Below are 24452 nucleotides of genomic sequence, written 5' to 3' on the forward strand. Positions count from 1 at the left end.
CATTTTGAAACTGTAGAAATGATTTGAAACAAATTTTTTTTTTTAATATTGTAATAAAGTAAAATATAAGTAGCCTAATTGTCAATGTTAATTTGAACTGTTAACAAATAATCTCTACATGATAGGCCTATACACATAGGCCTACTAAATTAATGAGACCATTTTGATTCTGTAATCGGTCCTAACATGTCTCCCAAAATGATTGTAACTTCTCAATATGCATTAGGCAGTTACAGTCTGGCTTTTTATATGTTTTCCTTTCATCAGTGGAACCCTTCAAGAAGTCCACTATTGCCAAAAAAGCAACCAGTGGTATGATCATTCCTTGACCTTGGAGTTCACCTTCACTGTTCCCCTGGCTCTTTGTCTTCCAATTCACACTAATCCTGTTCAGTTTGAGGTCAATTTTGGCTACTTTGGCCCAGTTGTTCTGTAAGGCATAGCCTACTTAAAAATATTGCCCAATTGGCCACTAGAAAATCCAAGATGGCGGCTATATTTCAAGATGGCCACCAAAAATTCACCTGATTTAATGGGGACTTTTTTTTCTTAGAAATGCATGTAGGCCTACTGACTCTTACTTTTTACCAAATATAATTGGGGGCCTAGCAGTGAAGATGCAAAGGCACTAGTGTTTCCTTTTATTATTATTGGAGTCTATGGCAGCCTGGCTAAAAGGTGCTGAAATCAAGCAGAAAGTTTCAGGACACTGTGCTGACCACTCACTCATTTACGGATCATTTCACGCTCATTTATGGATCTCAAAACCTCAAAACTCTAAATCTCAAAAGATGGCTGCCATCTTTGATTGTCGATTGGCCAATGGGACAGATTTGTTTTAGTAGCCTTAGTATCTTTGAGGAGCGAAATGAAAGATTTAATGAAAGGCTATCCACATTCAAAGAAAAATAATCTGAAATTACTTTTTCCAGAGATGTTCTTGTTGAACATGAAATGTAGTAAAATAGAGCCTATAGTAATTAGCTGTATTATTTATTATGTATTATTAAAATCTATTTAAACTTTTAAACTATTTAAAGGTGTGGCTTTCATCACATTAAAGTGTGTAGGGCCTAGGCTACTAGTTGTCTTGGCATAATTTAAACCAAAATCTTCCTAATTGTAGGCCTATTGTTTAAATTTGAGAGAGCAAATCAGCCACAATTTGAAAAATCGCCAAGAACATAAAATTTGAGGAAAATATTGTATATTTTTGTGAGTAAACAACTGTAGACGTTTGATGGTGATATTAATGGTGCAATTCTCTCCATCCACTAATGGTAATTTAATAAAATATCGGACATTACAACAGTCGCGGAAACCCGTGTGAGACAGGCGTTTGAACCAATAGAAAATAGGAAGGTGGGAACCCAGGCTCATGTGTCAAGTTTACCGGAAATACCGCCTTCATACCCTCAGCTCTGCTTCAAATCAACTCGCACTTGATATTACACTCGCTACTTGGTGCCAGAAGAAGGGTTTATTTTGAGTTGGGCCTTCTTAATACATCAGTTTAACACAACCAGGAAGAAAAAGGCGTGAAAGGATACACGAAATGCCACACAATTTCCGGCCTGGCGACCTAGTTTTCGCTAAAATGAAGGGGTACCCCCACTGGCCTGCACGGGTAAGAAAGCATATCGATGTGATGGGATTCGGGGGTTCTGGGTTTGCTAGCACGCTGCTGTTTGGCCGTTTTTATTCGTCACGGTTATCCATGATATTCAAATAACCAAATGAAAATTACACATTTCCTTATTGTTATTGCTGGCATATTGGTTGCTAGCTAAAGTAGTGATAACGTTCTTGATTGTTTGTTTGGCTTGTAACAGAGCTTGCGTTGAACCAAGTTTCCAACTTCTCAATTCATTGAGATTGCGTTGCTTTTTGCCCCTCAATACCATGTAGATTTCTTGAGACTCTCATAAAGTCGAGTAGTACAGTTGTGCAAAGCATATGTGAAGCAGGTTAAACAACGCATTAAAGACAGGGTCCGATATTTTGCGAAAGCTAGTTGTTGATATCTGACCACAGCCAACTAAATGACACCCCTCCCCTACGTCCTCTTGAAGCAACGTGTTTGGCAGATAGATGGTGGTAGTAATCTTGGCTAGAGCCTGGTTAGTTTACCATTACCGGAGTCAGAACGATTGTAGCCTACCAATTCTAACGTTTTTCTTTAGGCTAGTCCACGTCTACTTAACCTCGAGGAGCAATAATCTACAAAACTGAATAAGGCTAATGAATTGTCAATTACTTCATTGCCATTATATCTTTTTGTGCAATGGAGATATCCCAAACATTACACTTAAAATATAGACAACAGGATTGTGTCGTCAGCAGCCCAAAGCATTATGGGAATTATGCTTTAATTTTGCATTATGGGTAGGGTTCTGCAGCTGGTTGCACCAATTGAAAGCAAGATCCATTTTAGCTTAGTTCCCATGTAAATTGGCATATTGGACTTTATGAGCTACTGTACTAAAATGTTACAGGTTGCAGCAAATAGTTTCAACGTAACACTAAGCTATGACTTAAATTCAGCGGTGAGTAACACATGAGTAAAAAACTATTTTGAGGAACGTCAACTTTCCATATTCCTTTTTCAAAATTGTACTTCTACTCTTACTCAAGTACATTTTTGAGCCAGTAATGCACTCATTACTCTGCTACATGATCAATTCCCAAGTACAAGTTTATTATCGCAGGAGAAAGTATCTCAAAGGACTGCCTGAGTAGCAATGAGACGAGTGGTATGACATGACACATTAACTTTCAGCTGTTTTAGTTTCTGGCCAGCATCATTCAACAATCACATTGGATAAGGAACGTAGGCATAACTGCAACTTTAAGGTGGGGTTATACTTGCTGCAGACAATGCGTTCATGTTCGCATCATGGCTGCCCCACGTATTTTCAGGTCGTTTGGTGCATCGGTCTTGCACGTCGTCGCAAGTGGACATGACGCATCCGCGAGATGCAATGCTGACAAGAAAGTAGGGGGCGATCATGGCAAAAATGGCCTCTTCCAGTGTCTCCATGTTGTTTGTTTACATGAGCATGTGATCACGTGAGGCGATGTCATACCCGGCTTTAAGGTCCAATTTCCACATATGATATTACTATAGTCTCCCCCTAGTGAAGATTCACTCCCATCATTCACTGTTGAATTGCTCAGGGAGTACTTATAACGCACAATTCACACAGATATCACGTGGAAGAGTGGAACCTGCGCTTTCCCATGACATTAGTGGCTAGGTGTTGTGATAAAAGTTTCGCAAGAAAATTAAAGTGGGAGATTCCTTTCCTTCTCAAACTACATTGAATTTGCATCTTGAACAACCCAATTTCCAAAATATCTCTGTTCCGACATGACTGCACCAGTGCATAAAGCAAAGCCCATAAAGACATGGATGACAGAGTTTGGTGTGGATGAACTTGTCTAGCCTGCAGAGTCCTGACCTCAACCCAATAGAGCACCTTTGGGATGAATTAGAGCAGAGACTGAGAGCTTCCCTGTCCCTGTCCAACATCAGTGTGTGACCTCACAAATGTGTTTCTGAAAGAATGGTCAAAAATTCCCGTAAATACACTCCTAAACCTTGTGGAAAGTCTTCCCAGAGGAGTTGAGGCTGTTATAGCTGCAAGGGTGGACCAACGTCTTATTAAACCCTATGGATTAAGAATGGGATGTGACTGAAGTTCATGTGAGTCAAGGCAGGTGAGCAAATACTTACGTTCAGTACGAAAGGAATTGGCGTAAATACAGAGACGCAAATGATATTAGTAACTACCTCTTTTAGAGCCACTGACAGTAGAAGACCTTTTTTTCTATGCTCAATTTGAATCCTTCTGAATCTTTTACCACCGCGATAATCTACTTCACTGTCAGCAAATGACTGAAACTGAAAAAGTTGCTGTTCATCAGTTTGATGAATCTGTTGGAGGGCTTTCCCTTGTGTTGACATGGTGGTATCTTGGTATCTCCTCTTGATGAAGAGGTTTCTCTATTGCTTCAGCGAGGTCCTCCTGGATCCAGTTCTGTCTACTCTTCTACAGTCTATCGCACCTACTATTCTGCCAGCATTCACGCATGTGTTTCATACTTCACTCCGTTCTGGAATAGTTCCTTCTTCTTTTAAACAGGCCAGAGTTATGCCTTTGCTAAAGAAAAGCCCAATTAATCCAATATCCAATTCATGTGATGAACAAATGTGAAGAATGCACCCCTGATAGGAGTAAGTGTTTTTGACGACACGTCATGATACATTTGATAATGTGTGATCACTGTTTCAGTTTGTAGCATCCTTCACTTAATGACTATGCACTCTAGAAAGTGAAAGTAGGCCTACTATGCGCTCCGTGTCTGTGTTTTCCTTTCCTGGCGGTTAGCAGTTGATGTTAGTCTGGCTATCACCATACTAAGCTCAATCTTTTAAGATTGAACCTTAGTCTGGGGAGTCTGCACTTTATTTCTAATGCACAAGAGGCGTGATCAATGGGCATCATTCAAATGACTCCGTATGCTTGGATAGTCCTTCAACCAATTGGACCAACGATCCAGTGCATCTTTTGGATAAGCTAGTTTGTGATTGGACCCAAAGATCGTTGACAGGAAGCAGGGGAGATAGATGTGCAGGTATCCAGCCTGAGCTGCCGGGTGAAATGAAATTCACTGGCATGTCAGGCAGGGTTCACCCAGCCTAAGTTGATGTACTGTAGTTTGCAGCTTGAGAGTTACTTCTAGGTAACTATCCTATTAACTCACTGGTCATGTCTATTATTCATGTAGTTCTCACCAAAATCATAGAAATTAACAATATTCTAGCCTCTGTAATGCTGTGCCAGTACTTCACACAATCAAGCATTTGATGGTAGGCCAAAATCGGTGGGAACAGTGGCCTCTGAAGTAGGCACAGTGCAATGTCGGGAGAAGCACCTAGAAATAGCCCTACTGCGAAGAGGTTTTAACTACATATACTCTCTTTGAGCTCTCCCTTGTTCTCATCCTCGTCCATTCACATATTTCGCCCCCTATTGCATGTGAGCTTCTCCTGACTTTATAGTAATTTCTCTACAGAAAGTTGTGACATCATAGTTAGCTTATAACGTTAGATACAGGGTAATGGAGGCATTCATACATTGTTGTGTTTCTTTAGAAATGTGTGTGTGTGATTCACCATACATATTGTAGGTGCACATCTTAAATAATTAATGTTTAATTATATTATATATATACAGTTTATGTCCTATACTATGTCAAACAGTGCGCCTTATTTAAAGCTGCTGTAGTTTGTTCCCAACTGCTTGCTGCTTGCATTTATGCAAGCCACCTTGTTGTGTATGACATGGCATAGGCCTTCTATGTCATAGTTGACGCTCTGTTCATATGAGGGAATAGTTTACCTCTTCCAGTCTTAAACTGTGTGACTGTCCTATAATGCTGCTGCTGTCCCCCGACTCTCTGCTTTTTCATGGTGTTTATGAAAGGTCTGCACTCTGCAGACTCCTCTAAACAGAGCCATACCGCCAAATTGAGTTAATAATTTGTTCAATAAAATTTCCTAAAGAATTGTTACCTCCAAGGAGATTATGTTTTCATCGCGGACCGGCGTTTGTTTGTCTGTCTGTCTGTTTGTTTGTCTGTCTGTCTACCGGTATTTGTCTGTTTGTTAGCAAGATAACTCAAAAAGTGATGGATAGATTTCGATTAAATTTTCAGGGAATGTCAGAAATGACCCAAGGAAGAAACGATTAGATTTTGGGAGTGATTCATAACACCGTTGGGATTCTGGAGCTGTTTTTTGTTTTTCAGTTAGTGGTGTAATGGCATAGTATGGCCACGTGGTGGCGATCTGAATAGTTTAGGTTCAAATGTATGACAACCTAGGAAGAACACTACAGGCGGAGGTCTGCACTCTCTGAGTGCTTTTCTAGTTATTGTCTGTGTTGTCTGTATTTAATGGGACCTGACAATAGCGTATGCCTATACTCTCAAATAAACATGGTAGGTTTTCATGAATAAGAAACAGAGATCTACTTTCCAGGATCATGTTCTTTGGGTCCGCTTCACTGATAAATTCTTAATACATTCTATGACTGTTCATCCCCTAGATTGAGGATGTGCCTGATGGAGCAGTAAAACCTCCACCAAACAAGGTCCCGATCTTCTTCTTTGGCACTCATGAAACGTGAGTATGATGGTTATATATAGCACATGGTAATTTCACCTTCAATTTCCCCTTGGGGATCAATAAAGTATCTGTCTGTCTGTCTATTTCAGAAATCTCTGTAGTTAACTGTTATCATTTGTTTATCGGAATGTCATGGTACACGGTAAATTCTTGAATTGAACGATACTCTGATATGCAGGCATTATATGATGTATAGTCATATACATCTTTTTCATAATAAAGTTGCAGTGGCACGTAGATTACGTTTTCCGTTAAAAAAGCATAAACAGTATTTGCAAGCTGTAAATGAAAGTTTGAATTATAAATATCCTGACTGTACCATTGTTGTCAGTGAAGTCAGTATTTGAAAATACATGTTTCTTTGATGCTATTATCATGGTAATTACTATTACCATGATAATAACATGGTAGCATGGTAGATGCTAATGGTAATTTTATGATTTGTCACAATAAATGTCTTATATATATAGTAGCTAGGCTAGTGCGGTTCGGACATGGTCTTGCTTGGGGGTCAAAACAATGAAAAGTGTTCGGGCACTAGGGAAAAACACTCAGGGGGACAGGCTTGTCAAGGACAATGTTGGTTAGTATCCATTCAGTAGTCCGTAATGGATAAGTATAAGTATAAACCTTTTTGATCCCGTTAGGGAAATTCGATCTCTGCATTTATCCCAATTCGTGAACACACACAGCACGCAGTGAATACACAGTGAGGTGAAGCACACACTAACCAAGAGCCCAACATCGGTGCTCGGGGAGCAGGGAGGGGTTAGGTGCCTTGCTCAAGGACACTTCAGCCATGGACTGGTCAGGGATCGAACCGACAACCCTGCGGTTAAAAACTCAAAGCCCTAACCAGTTAGCCACAATGCATAATTGTCCGGGATGTCAGGGATCATGTCTGTTAGAGGACTAAACTGAAATTATTTCTCTTTTCCTAGAGCCTTCCTGGCAGCAAAGGACCTGTTTGCATTTGAGAAGTACCGTGATCGTTTTGGTAAGCCTAACAAACGGAAAGGCTTCAATGAAGGACTGTGGGAGATTCAGAACAATCCTCATGCATCTTACAGCACACCTGCTGTGAGTATCGGATTTTGCTACTTCACAACAACAGGGTGAACGGCACTTCTGCTCTCACTTTGCGGCCCTCTATCGGCTATAACCGCACTATGTAACTTTACGAGGTGGGGTAGTGTACCTATAGTTCGATGAAATAAGACATCAGAATCTACAAATTTGCTTCGATGTCGCAATACATCATACTTTCATAAAATTATGCAACATATTCTACCTTGTCTGTTATTTGCTGGATAAACAAATAGCGTGTGTGCGGCAGAGGAAAAGTGCTTTAATGTTGCCTTAATGGCAAACATTTACATCAATGAGTCTCTTGTGTGCCTGTTTTTCCAGTGTGAGCAGTGTATGTTGGATAATACTCTTACCGCTCGGTTTGAAGTAAGCTCACGGAAATTCCCACTTTTATGGGTTATCTACCCTTTCCACTTACCCGTACCCCTTAATCCAAAAGAGAATTCGGATACCCCTTCCTCTCACGTGAATGTGCAAAACTAAGGGGAAGGGGGGAAGGGAAAGGGAAAGAGTAAGATAGAGAATTGAGATTTTTCCACAATATGAAAGTGTAGATTATATACTGTCAAATTATGCGAAACGTGAAAGACTGTCGAAGGTTTTAAAATAAGACACTAAACTAAACCAAAGCAAAAGCAAAGGGTGTGTGTGTGTGTGTGTGCGTGTGTGTGTGCGTGTGTGTGTGCGTGTGCGTGTGCGTGTGCGTGTGCGTGTGAGTGTGATTTTCTGTAGCTAGCACCAGATATACAGATCATGTAAAAAAACACATGACAACACAACCACATATGTGACCATTCAAAGCGAAATCAGTAGTTTTGCGCACAACGTCATTTTGAGAAAATCAGCAATAACAAACTTCCGGGTTAAAATGTTGAATTTCACGTTTTCGCATAATTCGACTGTATACAGTCTACAGTTTCATATCGTGAACGCATTTCACGGAAAAACATACGTTTTGACTGTTAAACCCGGCGAAGATTCAACACATTTGCTGTCATTCCCGTTGTGCACGCGCCGCTTAAAATGGTGATCTCTCCTCTTCTGGCATATCGTGACAGGAGAACCATTTCAACTTTGGATGCTGTTATCTTAGCGATAGTTTGTCTAATACCCTTGATATACAGTACCCTCCAGAATTATTGGCACCCCTGGTAAAAGTTGACTAAAAATAGGTATAAAAAATAATCTTTGGGTGATTCATTGTACTCCCACAATGAAAACAAGGAGGAAAAATATACCCTGCAAGGCAAGCAAATTTATTCTGAGAAAAAGGAAAATCTCATAAATAAATAAATATTTTTAACAAAAACAGCTTGCTCACAATTATTGGCACCCCTGAAACATATTATGCACAACATTTAACAGGAGCATTTTCCTATGTAAATGCAACGTTTTAAAGTAAATCAGAGTGTCTGTGAACTTTCAGAAGTAGTTCATGACGTTCTTTTTCACTATGGTATGAAAATGAAGTCACTCAGAGGCTAAATCCTCTAGTCATTTTTCAACATTGGAGAGACAAGAGAATACACTAAATTGAAATAAAAAGAAATTGTGTTGACATTTGTAAGTAAGAGAATGTCTATGGAAACTAGGTATTTTGTTGAAAATGCCTATATTTCCAGTTAAAATGATGAATAAAAGGTTCTAATCATCTGGAAATGTGGCAAACATGCTTGGACAAAGACCCATGGCTATTTTGCTCCCACGCACAGTATGGAGGATGGTATGATAGGCAAAAAAATCCATAAGAACCACTGTTGAGAGTTACAGACAAAGCTATCATCTTGGGGTCACCAAGTCCCCCCCAAAAATCTTCAAAAGTGACCTCACTGCTAATAGATTATTTATACAGCATGTCAGGTTAAAGCCAGTAGAGTCATTTAATGAACAATGTAAATGGCAGGAATTACTGAATGGTACCATGACATGTCTGGGAGTGTGGTCTATTGTCAGATGAAAATAAAATTATGCCCTTTTGCTAAAAACACTTAAGGTGTCTTTGGCATACATAGAAGAATGACTATACTAAAAAGAACCCCATGCCTAATCAGAATTATGGTGGAGGGGCTGTGCTATTGTGGGGCTGTTTTAATTCCCAAAGGCCTTGGGAACCTAATTAAGGTGCATGGCATCATGAACACCAAGAAAAACCTGAACATTTTCAAAGGAAATCAAACAATCTCTGCCAAGGCCCTAAAAGTTGGTCATGATTGGATCATTCATCAGGTCAATGAACCAAAACAAATGCACAGATCAAAACAAATATGGTTTACTGAACACAAACTCAAGCTTCAGACATTGCCATAGCAGTCCCCTGATCTAAACTCCATAGAAAAACAGTGGGATGAGTCAACGAGAAGAATGCACAAGTGTGGACCTAGCAATCTGGACGATCTGGGGAGGTTTTGTAAAGATGAATGGTCTTAAATCCCTTACTTTGTATTCTCAATCTTTATGGGGTGTCAGAGAAGAATAATACATGCTGTTTTATTGACAAATGGAGGTTTAAGAAGGTATTACAAGTAGGGGTGCCAATAATTGTGAGTGACGTGTTTTTGTTAAAAACATTTATTTCTTTATGAGATTTTCCTTTTTCTCAGAATAAATTTGCTTCCCTTGCAGGGTGTATTTTTCCTCATTGTTTTCATTGTGGGAGTACAATAAATCACCTAAAGATTATTTTTTAGACCTATTTTTAGTCAACTTTTACCAAGGGTGCCAATAATTCTGGAGGGTACTGTACATATCGTTGGAAAGCTTAGTTTATGGCCGTTCACGTGAGCACAATAACTTAATTTAATACATTTTACCGAAACGACTGGTTCCGCTTTACAGGGTCACATATGGCACACCAACCTAGTAACCACTATAGCAACCAACATCATTACCATACCGTGTGTCTTTTCCCTTTCCACTCTACTAAAGGACTTGACTTTACTATAAATAAAATGTATTATAGTTATTATATTATTGCACCAACATCTGTATCGGCCAATATTGGCCTTCTTGACATATATCGGCTATCGGCAAATTTGACATTTACCAATGGCTGATGTTTATCTGTTATGCTACATTAATTCTGCACTAATTAAATGTTGTCCTATGGAGGCCTGAAAGATTTTTTTCCCCTTTCCACTCTGCTAAGGGATTAAAGACGACATAGAATGGATGAATTGAGTATTGTGCTGTGTTCTCTGGTGTTAAAATAGTGTATATTCAGCTTTGATTTCTAAAAAATAAACTCCGTTGCAATTTCACAAGCCCAATTAAAACCTTATATTCACTGTAGAGTGGGTATTGATATTATCCTTTTGACTAAATGGCGCCCTCTTTGGCAACCACAATTGAACTTCAATGGCTTTACGATATTTGACATCACAAGTAGACTTTGTTCTATTTCGCCCATTTTTTAGTGCTTATTTCTAAGTTCAAGATTTTCATATGAAGGAGGTCACAACTATGCCTCATGTTCATGATAGCTCTTTGGTTATGCACCACCTCTCCTAATTAATCAAAACCAAGACAGAAATGGTTTCGATTCTATGTCTCCTTTAACAACAAAAATGTAAATAAACAAAGAAAAGACATGTTAGCCAACTTGTTGTTCTGTATATCGGTAGGCCTATCAGCCCAGAATTTCTCAATCTGTGCCACCCTTTATATTATGATTATTTTTGACTTTGTACAAAGAGGTGCCAACCGGCCTCTGTCACTGTGTAGAGCCTGCCCCATGCCAGATAAGTTGCTGTGGTTGGCTTTTGAATTTTTGATTATTCAGAAATCTGCTTGAATAAGAAGGTGGCCACACAGATTTGCCAGAAAAAATTCAAATGCGTTGAAATATTCATCTTGTCTTCAAGCTATACAAGAGACAATGGCCCTCATTTATGAATTGTGCATACGACCAAAAAACGGCGTACAACAGGCGTACGCTTGTTTCCACGCAAAGTATGACATTTATCAATGTGAACGTGATCGGTGCTATACGCTCAAATCTCACGTCTAGTCTGAACTCGCGTACTTACGTTTTTGGCTTAGGATAGCCATAGGAGATGATTACTTTCTCTTTGGCAAACGCAACATTCATGAATTATATATTTCAAACTATTTTCAAAAGGCAAATTTCAGTGTTGTATGGTTTTGTAAAGAATTATTTATGGTATGATACGTTCTCTCTGCGAAAATAAAGTCTGTTGCGCTTAAATCGCTCTAGTTTCCCGCCTTCCTTGATGACCGCTTCTGGTCTATGGTCAAAATGAACAAGGTTCAGCTGAACGTCATTGTGGCTCGAGTCGAGATCACTAATGATGTCTTTTGGACGTATAATGCACCTTCATGTCGTAAATCCTAGGGGCGAGGCCATTAAAATGAGCATATATATAGGGGCGTGATATTTAAATTACGCTTGTTTCCAGCCGCCACATTTACCAACACACGTTTATTCTTACGCTGGAATTGGAGTGATACGACGAGGCTCACGTGTGATTCATCAAACTTTCGTAAGAGGATTTGTGCGCTCAGATGTACTGGTTTCTTAACCTGACTTTCGCCAGATCCTGTAGTTCGCTGTCTGCTTCACACAAGGATCTGGGACTTCTCGATAGGAGATGTATTTATGAAGGCGGGTCCTTGTAAAACATCCTCGCATTTCATTGGATAAACCACTTGCCTGTTATCTTGAATGACGTGCTAGGCTTCTTCAAGCTCTTGCCAAACCCGGTCGGAAGAAGAGTAAAAACATCCTTGCCACCAATAAATGTCTTCAAAACTATTCTCTGTTAATCTTTTAAAGAATGAATACTCGATAGATTCGACAAAACGGTTGAAATAGCAGAATCAATGTCAGCACAAGACTCCTCGCTACGTGCCGCCATTGTTATTTGAATCAAACACTCGCTTCGGAGCTCCTGATTGGTTGCTCATTTTTTTATCACTGGCAGGGGTTTGGATTGCCCTCGCGTCCAGACCCTTGTGTGGAGCTCAGCGAAACGCCTCTGGTGGAGCATGGCGGAACTACAAGGGTCTGGCGAGAGTCAGGCTACTGGTTTCTATGCTCGGTTGATAAATGAGGGCCAGGCTGTTTAATTGAATATGCATTAATACATGAAAGTATGAATGGGTAAAGCTAATGAATGCCGTCTAATTGTCTTTTGATCACAGCCTGCAAGCTCATCTGAAGATAATGATGAAGATAATGATGCTGGGGCTAAAAGTGATGCAGAGGAGAATCAGGAAGCTGTTGTTCCTTGGACTGCTGAGACCGGTAGTGAAGATTCAGACTCGGGCAGTGAAGATCAAGGAAGAGGAGGGCAGAAGCGGAAAATGCCTGCTCATAAGGTAATGAGCATACTACAAATCTCCACATCAGGCACCTTATTAGCCCATTCATTTGATAAAACTATCGATCAGAATTCCTGTGACTTAATCATCTACGGCCACATTAATAGAGCGTGTTTACTCTACAATTTTGTTTTATGTCCAGTGTTTCCTCTATGTTCATTTTGTGGAGGTGGCCCGCGACTGCAAAATCATTGCCGCCAGTGCATCTGAATTAGGCCAGACACAAAATGTAGTCGCAGTTGTTTTTTAAATTATCCAGCCAACATGTCCTCCCCCCGCCTGCTACACTGCAATTTAACAATAGCCTAAGTAGAGCTAGTCAGAGGTTACTACTAGGGCCTGTCCAGTTTCACTGAGCATTTAATTGTGTTGATGTAGTTTATTGTAAAGACACGTACTTTCTTTTGTTTCCTCTTCATTTTGTAGTGGTCGACCACTGCTTCAGAATTAGGGCAGGTACACAATATTGTCTGGGTGTATGGTAGGCTAAGTGCCCTCTGCTGGCTGGGGGTGGCACTCTTGCAGCTTAACAATAAATGGCAATAGTAATCAGATGGTATTAGGACAAGTCTAGTTTATTCCACAAACATGTTATTTTCATAGTCGTTAGTGAAGTGTGCTATCGAGAGCACACGCTACCATTTACTGCATCATGGGCTACTTCAGTACGGTATGTCTGTCAGCAATATAGCAAATACTATATAACTAGATACTATAAATAATAACTTTCACAAAACTTGGTGGAAAGGTAAACAGGCTCAGGAATTACATTTTTGGAGCATATCCAACTCAAAGGGAACCTCAAAGTATTTCCCATGTGGATGTCTATTTTCTCGCAATGATAGTGAAGTGAAACTTGCCGGAGACCTCCACTCTCTTTTAGTTTAATAAAATAGAAACGTTATGTGGTGGTCACAATGTGACGAATGAAAATATGTCATTCATATCCTATCACCTAATGTCATCATAATATAGGCCTGGCCTCCAGGAACAGTTTGTTTAATTTAGGCTATCTAACATTGTGTTAGTCATACTATAGACTCCTTCAATGTTTGTAATCATCCAGAGCCTATGTTGTTGGGTGCATGCATGTGTAGCACTGCTGTCGCTACTGTGCCCCTACCTTTTTCATGAACATGACTAGGGATGGAACATTTAGTTGACATCGACTACATAAATTCGTTGTCATGAATAACTTGCATCGACTCGTTGTAATGCAAATTTATTAATGCTTTTGTGATGACTTGCACCCCAATTTAAACAGCACCCTTTGAGAGATGTATTCAGGGCTGTAGGTATACATATTTTTTGCACATGCTACAACAAATCAGTCTGTGCGGTGGAAGATTTACCAATTTAGCTCTGGTACGATACAATTTTGCATATGGTAATACAGAGACTGAGACGCTAGCTTGTTTGAAGTGCATGTGTAAGCTGTACTTTTGAGGGGTAAATTGCTGTGCTTTGATTTCAATTTGGTAGTTGCAGTCTAGGTGATTCAAAAAGTATGTCCACTTGTATCTTAGAATTTGAATTGGGTTATTTGGATACTACATACAACACCTTGCGAATTATCCTCCCGATTCAAGCATGTGTTTGAATATATGTTTGAAAATTTGTTATAATGTTAAATAGAATAGAAAATAAATAGAATTATTTTGTGTTTATAGCAACCTTCAGCAAAGAAGGCCCGAGGCTCATCCAGTGAGAAAGACCGAAAGCAAGGCAATGGGAGTACGTCCGAGTCTGAGGCCTCCCCAACATCAGACTCTGATTCAGGAAAAAGTAGCGACCAGGTACAATAGTAACTGAAACCCTTAACATTATTTCAGTATCAGTTTAACATCTTAACTAGATTACCCACAATTATTTGCACACAATGTATTCAAATGGCAACAAATATAGTAGCATCACCTCTATTTCCTGTTTATTGATAAATTTGCCATTCTCAACTATGCTTGGTCCATAAATACTAAACTGCCTGTCTGTTAGAGAGTAATGTGACATTAACGACTTATTCATAGATAATCATTCTTTCGCCAAGAAATATATTCCCTCTATCAGAATGTTTGCCAAGCAACGTCGATATGCAGCAACTCGGTTTGTGGTAGCACATTAATATTGAAATAAAGAACGGGAGCTATCTGTTTTAGAAGAATTGTTCTAGTTTTTTTGAGAGGATACTCCTTAGTCATTGCTGATATGTCGCTGTGGATGCCCCTTAGGATTTCACACCAGAAAAGAAGTTAAGTGGCAGGACTGGGAGAAAGGCCACAGCAAGAGGAAAGAAGACGGTAGACAATTCAATTTTATTTATTTTTTTAAAGCAGCATTTTAATAAATGTTTTCTGTCATTAGAAATTTGAATAAACTATAGGAACTAACTTTAGAATCGATTATGTTTTGTTTGACAGAAGCCTTCAACAGGCTCTGATTCCGATTCAGGATCACAGTCTGAGCAGAAGGGAGGTAAATCTGACTCAGATGATTCTAAACCGCGTCCTGCAGTCTCTGGCTCAGAGTCACAGTCCAAATCTGAGTCTGATTCCGATGCCCCTGAACGCAAACGCGCTCAGGCTCCCAAGAAAGGTGAGAACTGTTCAGAATGGGTTGCGGTTGTTAATGTATTTTGTCAGGCTTAGAAACTCAACAACATACACATTTTAAAATGTCTTGGTTTAAGTAAAGCATGGTTTATTGGAATACCTGTTTCAAACAGTCTCACGTGCATGCAGACCTTCAAAATACCGATGCACTGTTTGAAGTCGCGCTGGTTGTTGTTAAAGGGAATGACCGATGTCACTCTCATTGTTTTAAAGGATGTTATGCCCAAAATACACCTCTGGTTAGTTGTAAGGATTAGTACCATCTTCTAGAACAATGCGCCAAACGGAAATTAACCTGAATGTGGGTTTGCCAAGCCCAAAAAGATCTATACGTTTTCCGTGGGTGACCAGGCACCATCGTGTGTATGTCTTTTTTTTTTATCATTCAGAAAAAACCCTTTCAAAACCATCAGGAAGGAAACCGAAACCTGTCCCAGAGAAGGCCTCTTCCTCCTCCTCCGATAGTGACAGGTGAGCACAGGGAAGTAATTTCCTGAATTTCCCATTGAATTTTCTTGAAATTCCCCGTTTCTCTATCTATCTATTTATCTATCTATCAAGGGGAGAGTGGGATGAGCCATGGTTTTAGCCATTTATAGCCATAGGGCATATGACACGGGACTAAAACTAATGCATAGAACACACATTTAGGATGTGGTCCATCAGTTGAAACAATGAGATGTACAGCTACAGAGATCACTGCACATTTTTTATGTTGTCCTATGGTCTCGAGTGACATTCAAATGAGTTAACGGCCATATTCAAATTTGCACTGGTCTGTTCATTTTGACCATGCCATGACCATCAACTCATTGGATGCAACTCAGCATCTGTAGGACGACATAAACAAAATGTGCAGTGGTCTCTTTATTTTTTTCCAGAGCTGTAATTCTTCTGATTCGAATTACCCCACATCAGGGGTCGTTCTAATTCACTCACATGGTTTTATACACTTCCTGGTCACCAACATATCTGAGTAAACTGAGATTATTTACTCTGGATGTGAGACTGATTATACCCTTTATGCCCAAGAAAAAAAGTTGTGACACAAAAAAAAACAGGTGGTGGTTTAACTTGCCCACTGGCTCAACTCACTTGACTCCCCACTGTTCACTTGCCCACTGTTGACTTCAATGAATAGAAACAATTGTGACTCCCTTTTAAAATTTTCAGTGGCAGTGAATTGGACCGTATTAGTGAGTGGAAGAAACGAGATGAGGAGCGTCGGCGTGAACTTGAAGAGCGCAGGAAAAGGGAGGAAGCAGAGGAGCTACGGAGATTGCGAGATCGGGAAAAGGAAGAGGAGGAGAAGAAGAAACGTGACAAAGAGAAGGGTGGAAAAAGGGACTCCAGCAGCAGCTCAGATGAGGGAGTAGATGACTATCCTCTCAAGAAGAGTAAGAAACCACCACCACCACCTCGTCCTGCTCCATCAGACTCTGACTCACCGGCACCCAATGAGGTAAGTGACCGCCCTGTCTGGATTGAAGACTTAAAGGGAAACTATGCAGGTTTTTTTTTTTTTTTTAATCTTAGTTTACCTTAACTGAACAGCTTCAGAGTCATTGGAATGGTTTTCGGGTTGAATGGTGGCCGGTGCTGACAAACAGACAAGTCTCGCAGCCGCGCGATCATGCTCATGAAAAGGCAGACTGACCGTTTGAGGAGTGTTGTAAAATATAAATGCTAAAGCTGTAGGGAAACCTGCAAGCATAAAACGAGAAAACAGCGAAGAATTTACCAAACCTGCATAGTTTGTCTTTAAGATTTGTGTTCATTTAAGGTCATATTGCATAATTGTATAGCTAGTCTTTGCTAATGACTTTTGACATGACCGTGTCGTCAACACAACCTCTTGTAGATGTGTTAACAATGATTTATTAACACTAAATTCCATTTTGACCTAAAAATCATGGCTTCAAACTTATTTTGCCATAGCCTGACATAGCAACACTCAATTCTGTTCAGAATTTGAGTCTGATACTGCACAATTGGGATGTGATTATGGGGCGTGTTTCCACTGATTCGGGGGTTCTTCTTCTTCACTAATGCCTTCTTCTTCTCCACAAATTGTTTTCTGGTTATTGCACTGTCAATACCATGTACAACAGACATCTAAATGTCTACCTTTTAGCAACAGCGTTTTTGTGTGGAAGAACTGGGAAGAATTGAATGTCACTTACAAAGACATTGTACCATACTGCTAAGTTTGGCTGGCTTCCAGGCTAGGACAACATAAGTATGTGATATTACATAGTGTTACAAAGGTTGTTACACTGTACAGTAGGCCTACTTCATTGTGTAGATACTGTACACTAGAACAAGGTCCCTGTAAAAGAAATCGTTACCCACATTTCTTTCAAGAAGAATTTCCATTCTTAAGGGTATGGATATGTCAATGTTTTAAACAGTCAGTTGAATTTCTAATGCATAATACATTGACTGTTGATTGTTTGTTTATTCCACCAGCCAAAAAAAAAAAACAAACGCTCAGACAACCAGAAGAAGGAGAGGTGGAAGAAGGAAAAAGAAGGTGAAGAGCAGAAAGAAAGACACAAGAAGAAGAAAATACAACGTGCAGTGGACAAACCAAAGTAATACATTTAAGATGGATTTGGGAACGTGGTTTGATATCAGATTATTTACTTACTTGATACACACATTTTTGCTCTTTTGGTTTGTGAAAATGACCTTGTTGAATTTTTATGACTGCCTTAAAATGAACGTGCAACATTATCAAACACAGATAATCCTGTCTGTTACCAGATCCAGATCATTTGGTATTTGCTGTCATATCCATTCAGTTGATCAGAATGACTTAAATGGATGGTTCACTGTAAACACAACCTAGGGTCTATTTATGGATAATAACGAGTTCAAACTTTTGTTTTATTTGTTGTTTTGTGTTAGTTTCATTTTGTTGTTTGAAGAGTTTTGAGCTAGACCAGTGGCTGTCAACCTTTTTTGAGCAGAGAGGTCATGATAAGGACTGTTAATGTAGTCAGTGCATTACCTGAGCTCGTCTTCCAGTTGCTTCAAATCAGTGGGCGTGTTCTCCCAATATTGTAATAACTTAAGCCAATGCTGTAGTAAAAGGCCACCATTTCGTAGGGGCCAAGTGGTGAATCTCCTACTTGAGTGACGAGATTGTTTGTGCTGTGGCAAGTGTGAAAGCACTGAAAACAATGCTGCTGCGTGATATCTCTGTACCCAAGTAGCAATGATTTGCCTGTGCTTCGCTCCAATAGTCCCAAGTCAATACCTGCCTAGGACATTGCCTCATCATAATCTGCATTGCCATTTGTACTCATTGTGAAGACTAAGGCCACAAGAAGTAATGAGAATACTTTTTACTTAAAGGGATATTTCAATTTTTGGAAATAAGCTCATTTTCCACCTCCCCTCGAGCAAAACAATTGATATTTACCTTTTTCCTGTTCATCCAGCCATTCTGTGAGTCTGCCGATACAACTTTTAGCTTCAGCCTAGCATAGATCATTGAATCGGATTAGACCAGTAGCATCTCGCCTGCTAGCATCATGTTTAAAAGTGACTAAGATTTCCGGTAATTTTCCCATTTAAAACGTGTCTCTTCTCAAGTTAGAAAGTGCAATAAGACCAACTGAAAATGGAACTACACTCTCATCTGCGTAATAATCAAGGCAAGTTGCAAACGTACCATGGGCGCAGTGATATTACACAGCATCTGAAAATAGTCCCCATAGACAACAAGCAGTAGTAGTGCCTGAGATCACTGAGCCCATATATCCCTTACACTGGATAGTCTGTGGCTTGCATAGCAAAGCTTGATTTTGTTAGGAGTCGGAAGCCGGGAACATCTAAATCTCGAAACCTTTTCTAGGAGCTTTGTATGACTCACATGGAGCTCACATAGAGAATATGTAGACAAGAATAGTAATGAATTCCTGCTTTACTTTTCCAGGAGTAAGCCAGACAAATCAAAACATAGACCAAAACATCCACCAGAGAAAGAGAACAAAAAGAAGGGTAAGGATTTTTGTAATTTCACAAGTGAACTAGAAACTAGAAACATCATTTATTAACCAGTCTCTCAGTGGTAACATTTTGGTGGTAGATCCATGATGTCTATACTTAATATGATCGATGTACTAAAAAAATACACACACTCAAACTCTGAGCTTTTTTGTCCTCTCTGGTTGACAGAGCCAACTCCTGAGGAGAAACTGCAGAAGCTCCACACGGACATCAAATTTGCACTTAAAGTTGACAGTCCAGTGAGTAAACCCTTTGCCAACCTGGCAATACCTCCAGACTGCTTGCTGAATACTGCATCTTGCTGCATGCCTTTTATTTGTAATAGTAATTTATTTGTTTACAGTAATATAAATTAAATATAAATATGTGCAGTGTATTAGCAGTAACCTTATAAGAGTAGACTATAAATATGTCTTTTTGTATGATTAACATGTACAGATATGGTCAGTGTAGCAGCAGTAACTTTTATTAGTTAGTAGAAGAGTAATATATGATAAATTCTGCTACTCACACTGTATATCTAAGTATAAATATGGATATTTAGTATGGCCCATATAGACAGATATGTACAGCTATGTCCACTATGATAACAGTGCCATTGTAGTGCAGATACAGTAGCATTACAAGAGTAGTAATAATATGTGTATGTGCAGGATGAATAGAATAAAGAGCAGTAGAATATGGCTATGCCTAAACATGCCACAAAAAGTGGCAGATGGTTGCATAGAGGTGATTCGGGATGCATTTAACATTTGATGTCTCATGTTTCATGGCAGGACATCAAACGTTGTCTGCAAGCGCTGGTTGATCTTGAATCAGTACAGGTCACTAGTGCCATCCTACAGAAAAACTCTGATGTCATCACTACTCTCAAGAAGGTAAGCAGAAAAACTAAAGAAATAAATTCTGTAATGTAATACTGTACAAGACAATGCAGTTGGGTTGAAGATTTAGACAGATTCATTATTCTCAAATGTGTCTGGTGTCCTGGCTCAATCCCACTTTGACTCATCACCATGTGTAATCAACTCTGTAAAGTTGGCACCCCAAATTACTCCAAAACAGTTGGATGTGTTTGTGCATTGTAAGTCCCTAGAGCAGAAATGTCAATAATATGATTAATATTTTTTCCGGAATTCTCGTAGATCCGTCGGTACAAAGCCAGCGCTGCTATAATGGAAAAAGCAAGTGAAGTCTACAACAAATTGAAACTGCAGTTTGTAGGTAAAAGTGAACCAATTGCCAAAACCCAACTGGAAAACCAGAACCAGGACGATGTTGGAGCAGAGCCTCAACTTCAAGGTATTTCTGTTTCAAGGTGTTTCTTCGTGTACGTCCATTACGTGTTTTATGCCAATGTCTTTATTTAAAGGTATGTTTTGGGGGGCTTGTATGCCTTCAAATTAAATAACACTGTGAAGAGAGGAAGCAAGTAGGAGAGAGAGATAGGATGGGATTGGTAAATAACCTTGCTCTGACTCAAACCCAGGGGCACTTGAACTCCAATGTGGTATGGATGCTGTAGCCACTTGAGCCACAACACCCCCTCATGAAAAACTTTTCGTGTGTAACAACCAAGCTTAGCCAAATGAATGTACTGTAATAACACAAGATAAATTGCAACGCACAATTTGGTCATTACACAAGCCCCTCTTTCACAGTACAGCATCTCTCTGCATTTATAAACGGCCTGTTGTAAGATTCACCAAATTCACTTAAGGGACAATATGTGCAAGTCCAAAAAAGTGCACAACACAGTGATTTTCAACCAGCACACATTCTGCTCTGAAGGCACTTACGCACTTTGGCAGGAGCTGCCCCTAACAGCAGTTTTATGTATTATGATTTTGATGTGACCTACAGTACGTGCAGGCAGCTCACTGCTCCGAGTTAGTGTGTGCTTCACCTCACTGTGTTTTCACTGTGCTGTGTGTGTTTCACTAATTCACGGATTTGGATAAATACCAAATTTCTCTCACAGGATCAAATGAGTGTATATACTTGAACTGAGTGTGTACTTACATTAATAAATTAATATTGTGGAAAGGTTTTTTTCCCGTATGTTTAATATTCCAGAATCATATAAATTGAAATATTGCAAGGCATTTTTCTTTTCTTCTTTTTATTATATATCTCAGGGGTAGGCAACCTATGGCACGGGTGCCACTGCTGGCACGCCGAGGCATAATCACTGGCACGCGCCACCAGCATCAGCAAAAAAAAAAACTCTTCCAATCCCTCATGTCAGTGTTCGGCTCAACATACCTGTGTGAGCAGGTATTTTCGCATATGAAAAGTGTGCTCAGCCCTATCGGCAGCCGTTTGACCACGGACAATTCCGAGTCGTGTTTACAATTAAAAGTGACAAACTACGAACCCCAGATAAAAATTGATGATAGTGGCACACTCTTTGACTAGAAATTTTGAAGTTGGCACTGGATGTCTCAAAGGTTGCCGACCCCTGATATATCTGAATGATTATGGCTTTGAGCTCATGAAAATCAAATATTAGTATCTCTAAACAGGTTATTTTGACCTCTTGAAAATAAATGAATTATTCTGACTAATTTTAAATAGTTAATTTATGCACTCAATACTTGGTCGGGCTCCTTTTGCACAAATTACTGCATCAGTAGCTACGTTTACATGGACACTTCCATTCCGATAAGAAACAGAAAAACGGCTCAATCGGAATAGAAATTGTCATATAAACACCTCAATCAGAATGAAAATTCCCGATCTGATCAGAATTGTAATCGGAATGGAAGTGTGGTGTAGTCCGTTCCTATTTCGAATGAACACCCATGTATACGGTCATTCGGATTGACTGCTATATCTTCCCAATGAAAAGTAGCAAACAACGGCCATTCCGATCAAAGATTCTAAAGCGTTTACAAGCACCTGATCGGAATAGAAAGTAGCCCATGTAAACAGACGGCACAAAAATTTCAATCGGAATAGTTTAATCGGAATGACAAAAAACTGTCCATGTGAACGTAGCTAGTGTTGCGAGGTATGGATGTAGTCAACTTATGGCACTGCTGAGGTAATGGAAGCCCAGGTTGCTTTGATGGCGGCCTTAAAAGTTGTCTGTATTGTTGGTCAATGTCTTTCATTTTCCTTTTTACAATACCCCATAGATTCTTTATGGAGTTCAGGTCAGACGAGTTAGTTGACTGCCTAATGGAAATGCAGGTGTATGGCTAAGTGCACAGCTGATTTGTCTAAATTGTATCTGGATTACCAGTATTTCAGAACCAAGACATGCCAAATTTAAACTACTCTTTACACACTGCCATCTCTGTTATTTCCAAGATCTAAAACCAGTGAATGGGGAGTCAGAATCTCCGAAGAAAAATGTTGAATGTGACCCAGAATCTCTACATGCCGAAGAAAGCCCCGAGCCCGAATTTGCCATATCCAGCAGGTACTGTACTACTAGTGTAGTTGATGTTTTGTAATCCATAAAGAACAAAGAAATATATATTCCAACAAATTAAAATTAAAATTATATTTGGCTAGAATTCTCAATAAATGATAGTAATGTTTTTATGTTGTTTAAAAATGTGTGTAATGTAATTGCATATTTCCATGTTTTGTTGTAGGCCGGAATCAGAAAATATGACTGAGAGACATGTTCTCACAGACGCCACAAAACATAGTCCTACTACAAACACACAGACTGCTGTAGAGGACAGCTGAAGATGTTACTAGTTTATTTACTGGATGTCAGTGGGTTTTTTTTGTTGGCTTGGGGACTAAGAAAAGTAACATGCATACATCTGTACAGACCCTGTTGATATTCTCATGTTTCCACCTTTTACATAAACATAATTGCCTTTTAGTCTTCTCTTTTACAATGGCTTCCTCCAGCATCAACCCTCCGTGTTCATAAAGTGGGCGAGATTAAGAATTGGGTTCTTAACATGTTTAATTGTAAGTCATTAGAATCTGGCAAAGAACGCTTAGTTGAATATTGACAGCATGCCAATTGTTAGGTGTCAGTCATTGTTGTGTCTTGAGTGTGTTTTCATTTGAAATTACAATAATACACTGTTCCATTGGGACAAGATGAAGAACCTTTTTTAAATGGGACTAATGTATGTTGTTTGAGCCATATTACTTTTATGAGGATATTTGTGTGGAAAGACTGTATATTAATAGTTACATGTCATCTCTAACAGAATGCTGTATAATCTTATTTTTTTTCTTTCAGTACCTTCATGAATTAAACAGTTACACAAAGTCTATACAAATAAATACTTTTTAAGGTGTAAAAACTAAAAAAAAATCTATTCACATACAGTTAAGATAGTGTCACAAATATGATTGTAGTTCAAGTTGATGTATATCTGTGTTGTTTGGTTACAACCTTTTGTATTTCTAGTTGAATAAAAATAGTGTAATTTATTTATACTGCACTTCTCAAATGAATGACAAGTCTCATATACAGCACTGTGCACGCCTTAGGCCACCTTACATGTTTTGCATTAGCAATGTTGTATGGACTTGATATAGTCACTGAAAATACAGGAAATAAGCTCATAATATTGAAAAACACCAACAAAAAGTTTTTGCTGTACTGTACCTGGTGTAGGTGGTAGGTGGTCATCATGGCCTTACTAAAACAATAAATCTAATGGTGACCTTAGCCTTTTGTGCACAGTGCTTTATAAGAATATAATAAGAAGTATAAGAAATACTTAATTCATCCAAAAGGAAATGTGACTGTCACAAATAATAATAATAATAACTAGAAACGCGATTCCAGGGAATTTGCATGAAAATGCAAAAAACTAATATGTAAAATATCATACAGAGTAACAACAGATGATGCAGAGATACTTACAATGGTGTTGCTAGAGTACATATGATGGTTGCTATGCTGTTTGCTAGGGTAATCATGTTGGCTGCAAGGTTGACATTTTAGTGGTGGTTAGGTTGTTGTTAGGGTATTAATGATTGTTCCTATGCAAAATAAAGTGGTTGCTAAGGTTATGTTGGATGCTATGGTGGTTGCTAGGTTGACAATAGAGTGGTGGTTCCTAGTTTGTTATTAAGGGACATACGGTGGTTGCTATGTAAAATTAAGTGGTTTCTATGATGGTTGCTAGGGTAATCATGTTGGTTGCTATGATGGTTGCTACGTTGATAATATAGTGGTGTTTTCAACGTGTTTGCTAGGGCAAATAATATGGTTGCTAGGG

At 39.2% G+C, this 24452-nt stretch overlaps 1 protein-coding gene across 1 annotated transcript; it reads left to right on the plus strand.

The window, feature by feature from the left end:
- The first annotated feature begins 1425 nt into the window (after nt 1-1425).
- Nucleotides 1426-23655, plus strand: hdgfl2 (HDGF like 2). The gene is made up of 16 exons (XM_062556146.1): nt 1426-1627; nt 6114-6190; nt 7135-7273; nt 12443-12619; nt 14293-14418; nt 14848-14916; nt 15037-15211; nt 15618-15699; nt 16402-16690; nt 17698-17822; nt 19172-19236; nt 19414-19484; nt 20022-20123; nt 20391-20547; nt 22561-22672; nt 22851-23655. Exons 1-16 carry the CDS (start codon nt 1556-1558, stop codon nt 22945-22947), a joined length of 1935 nt encoding a protein of 644 aa, XP_062412130.1. The 5' UTR covers nt 1426-1555; the 3' UTR covers nt 22948-23655.
- Nucleotides 23656-24452: the final 797 nt, after the last annotated feature.

Source organism: Sardina pilchardus, chromosome 15 (assembly GCF_963854185.1).
Source record: "Sardina pilchardus chromosome 15, fSarPil1.1, whole genome shotgun sequence".
NCBI lineage: Eukaryota > Metazoa > Chordata > Actinopteri > Clupeiformes > Clupeidae > Sardina > Sardina pilchardus.

Coding starts and splice junctions, on each gene's coding strand:
- hdgfl2 (XM_062556146.1), top strand. CDS start 1,556: ATGCCACACAATTTCCGGCCTGGCGACCTAGTTTTCGCTAAAATGAAG. Junction 19,485..20,021: donor CACTTAAAGTTGACAGTCCA/GTGAGTAAACCC, acceptor GTTTCATGGCAG/GACATCAAACGTTGTCTGCA. Junction 22,673..22,850: donor GAATTTGCCATATCCAGCAG/GTACTGTACTAC, acceptor GTTTTGTTGTAG/GCCGGAATCAGAAAATATGA.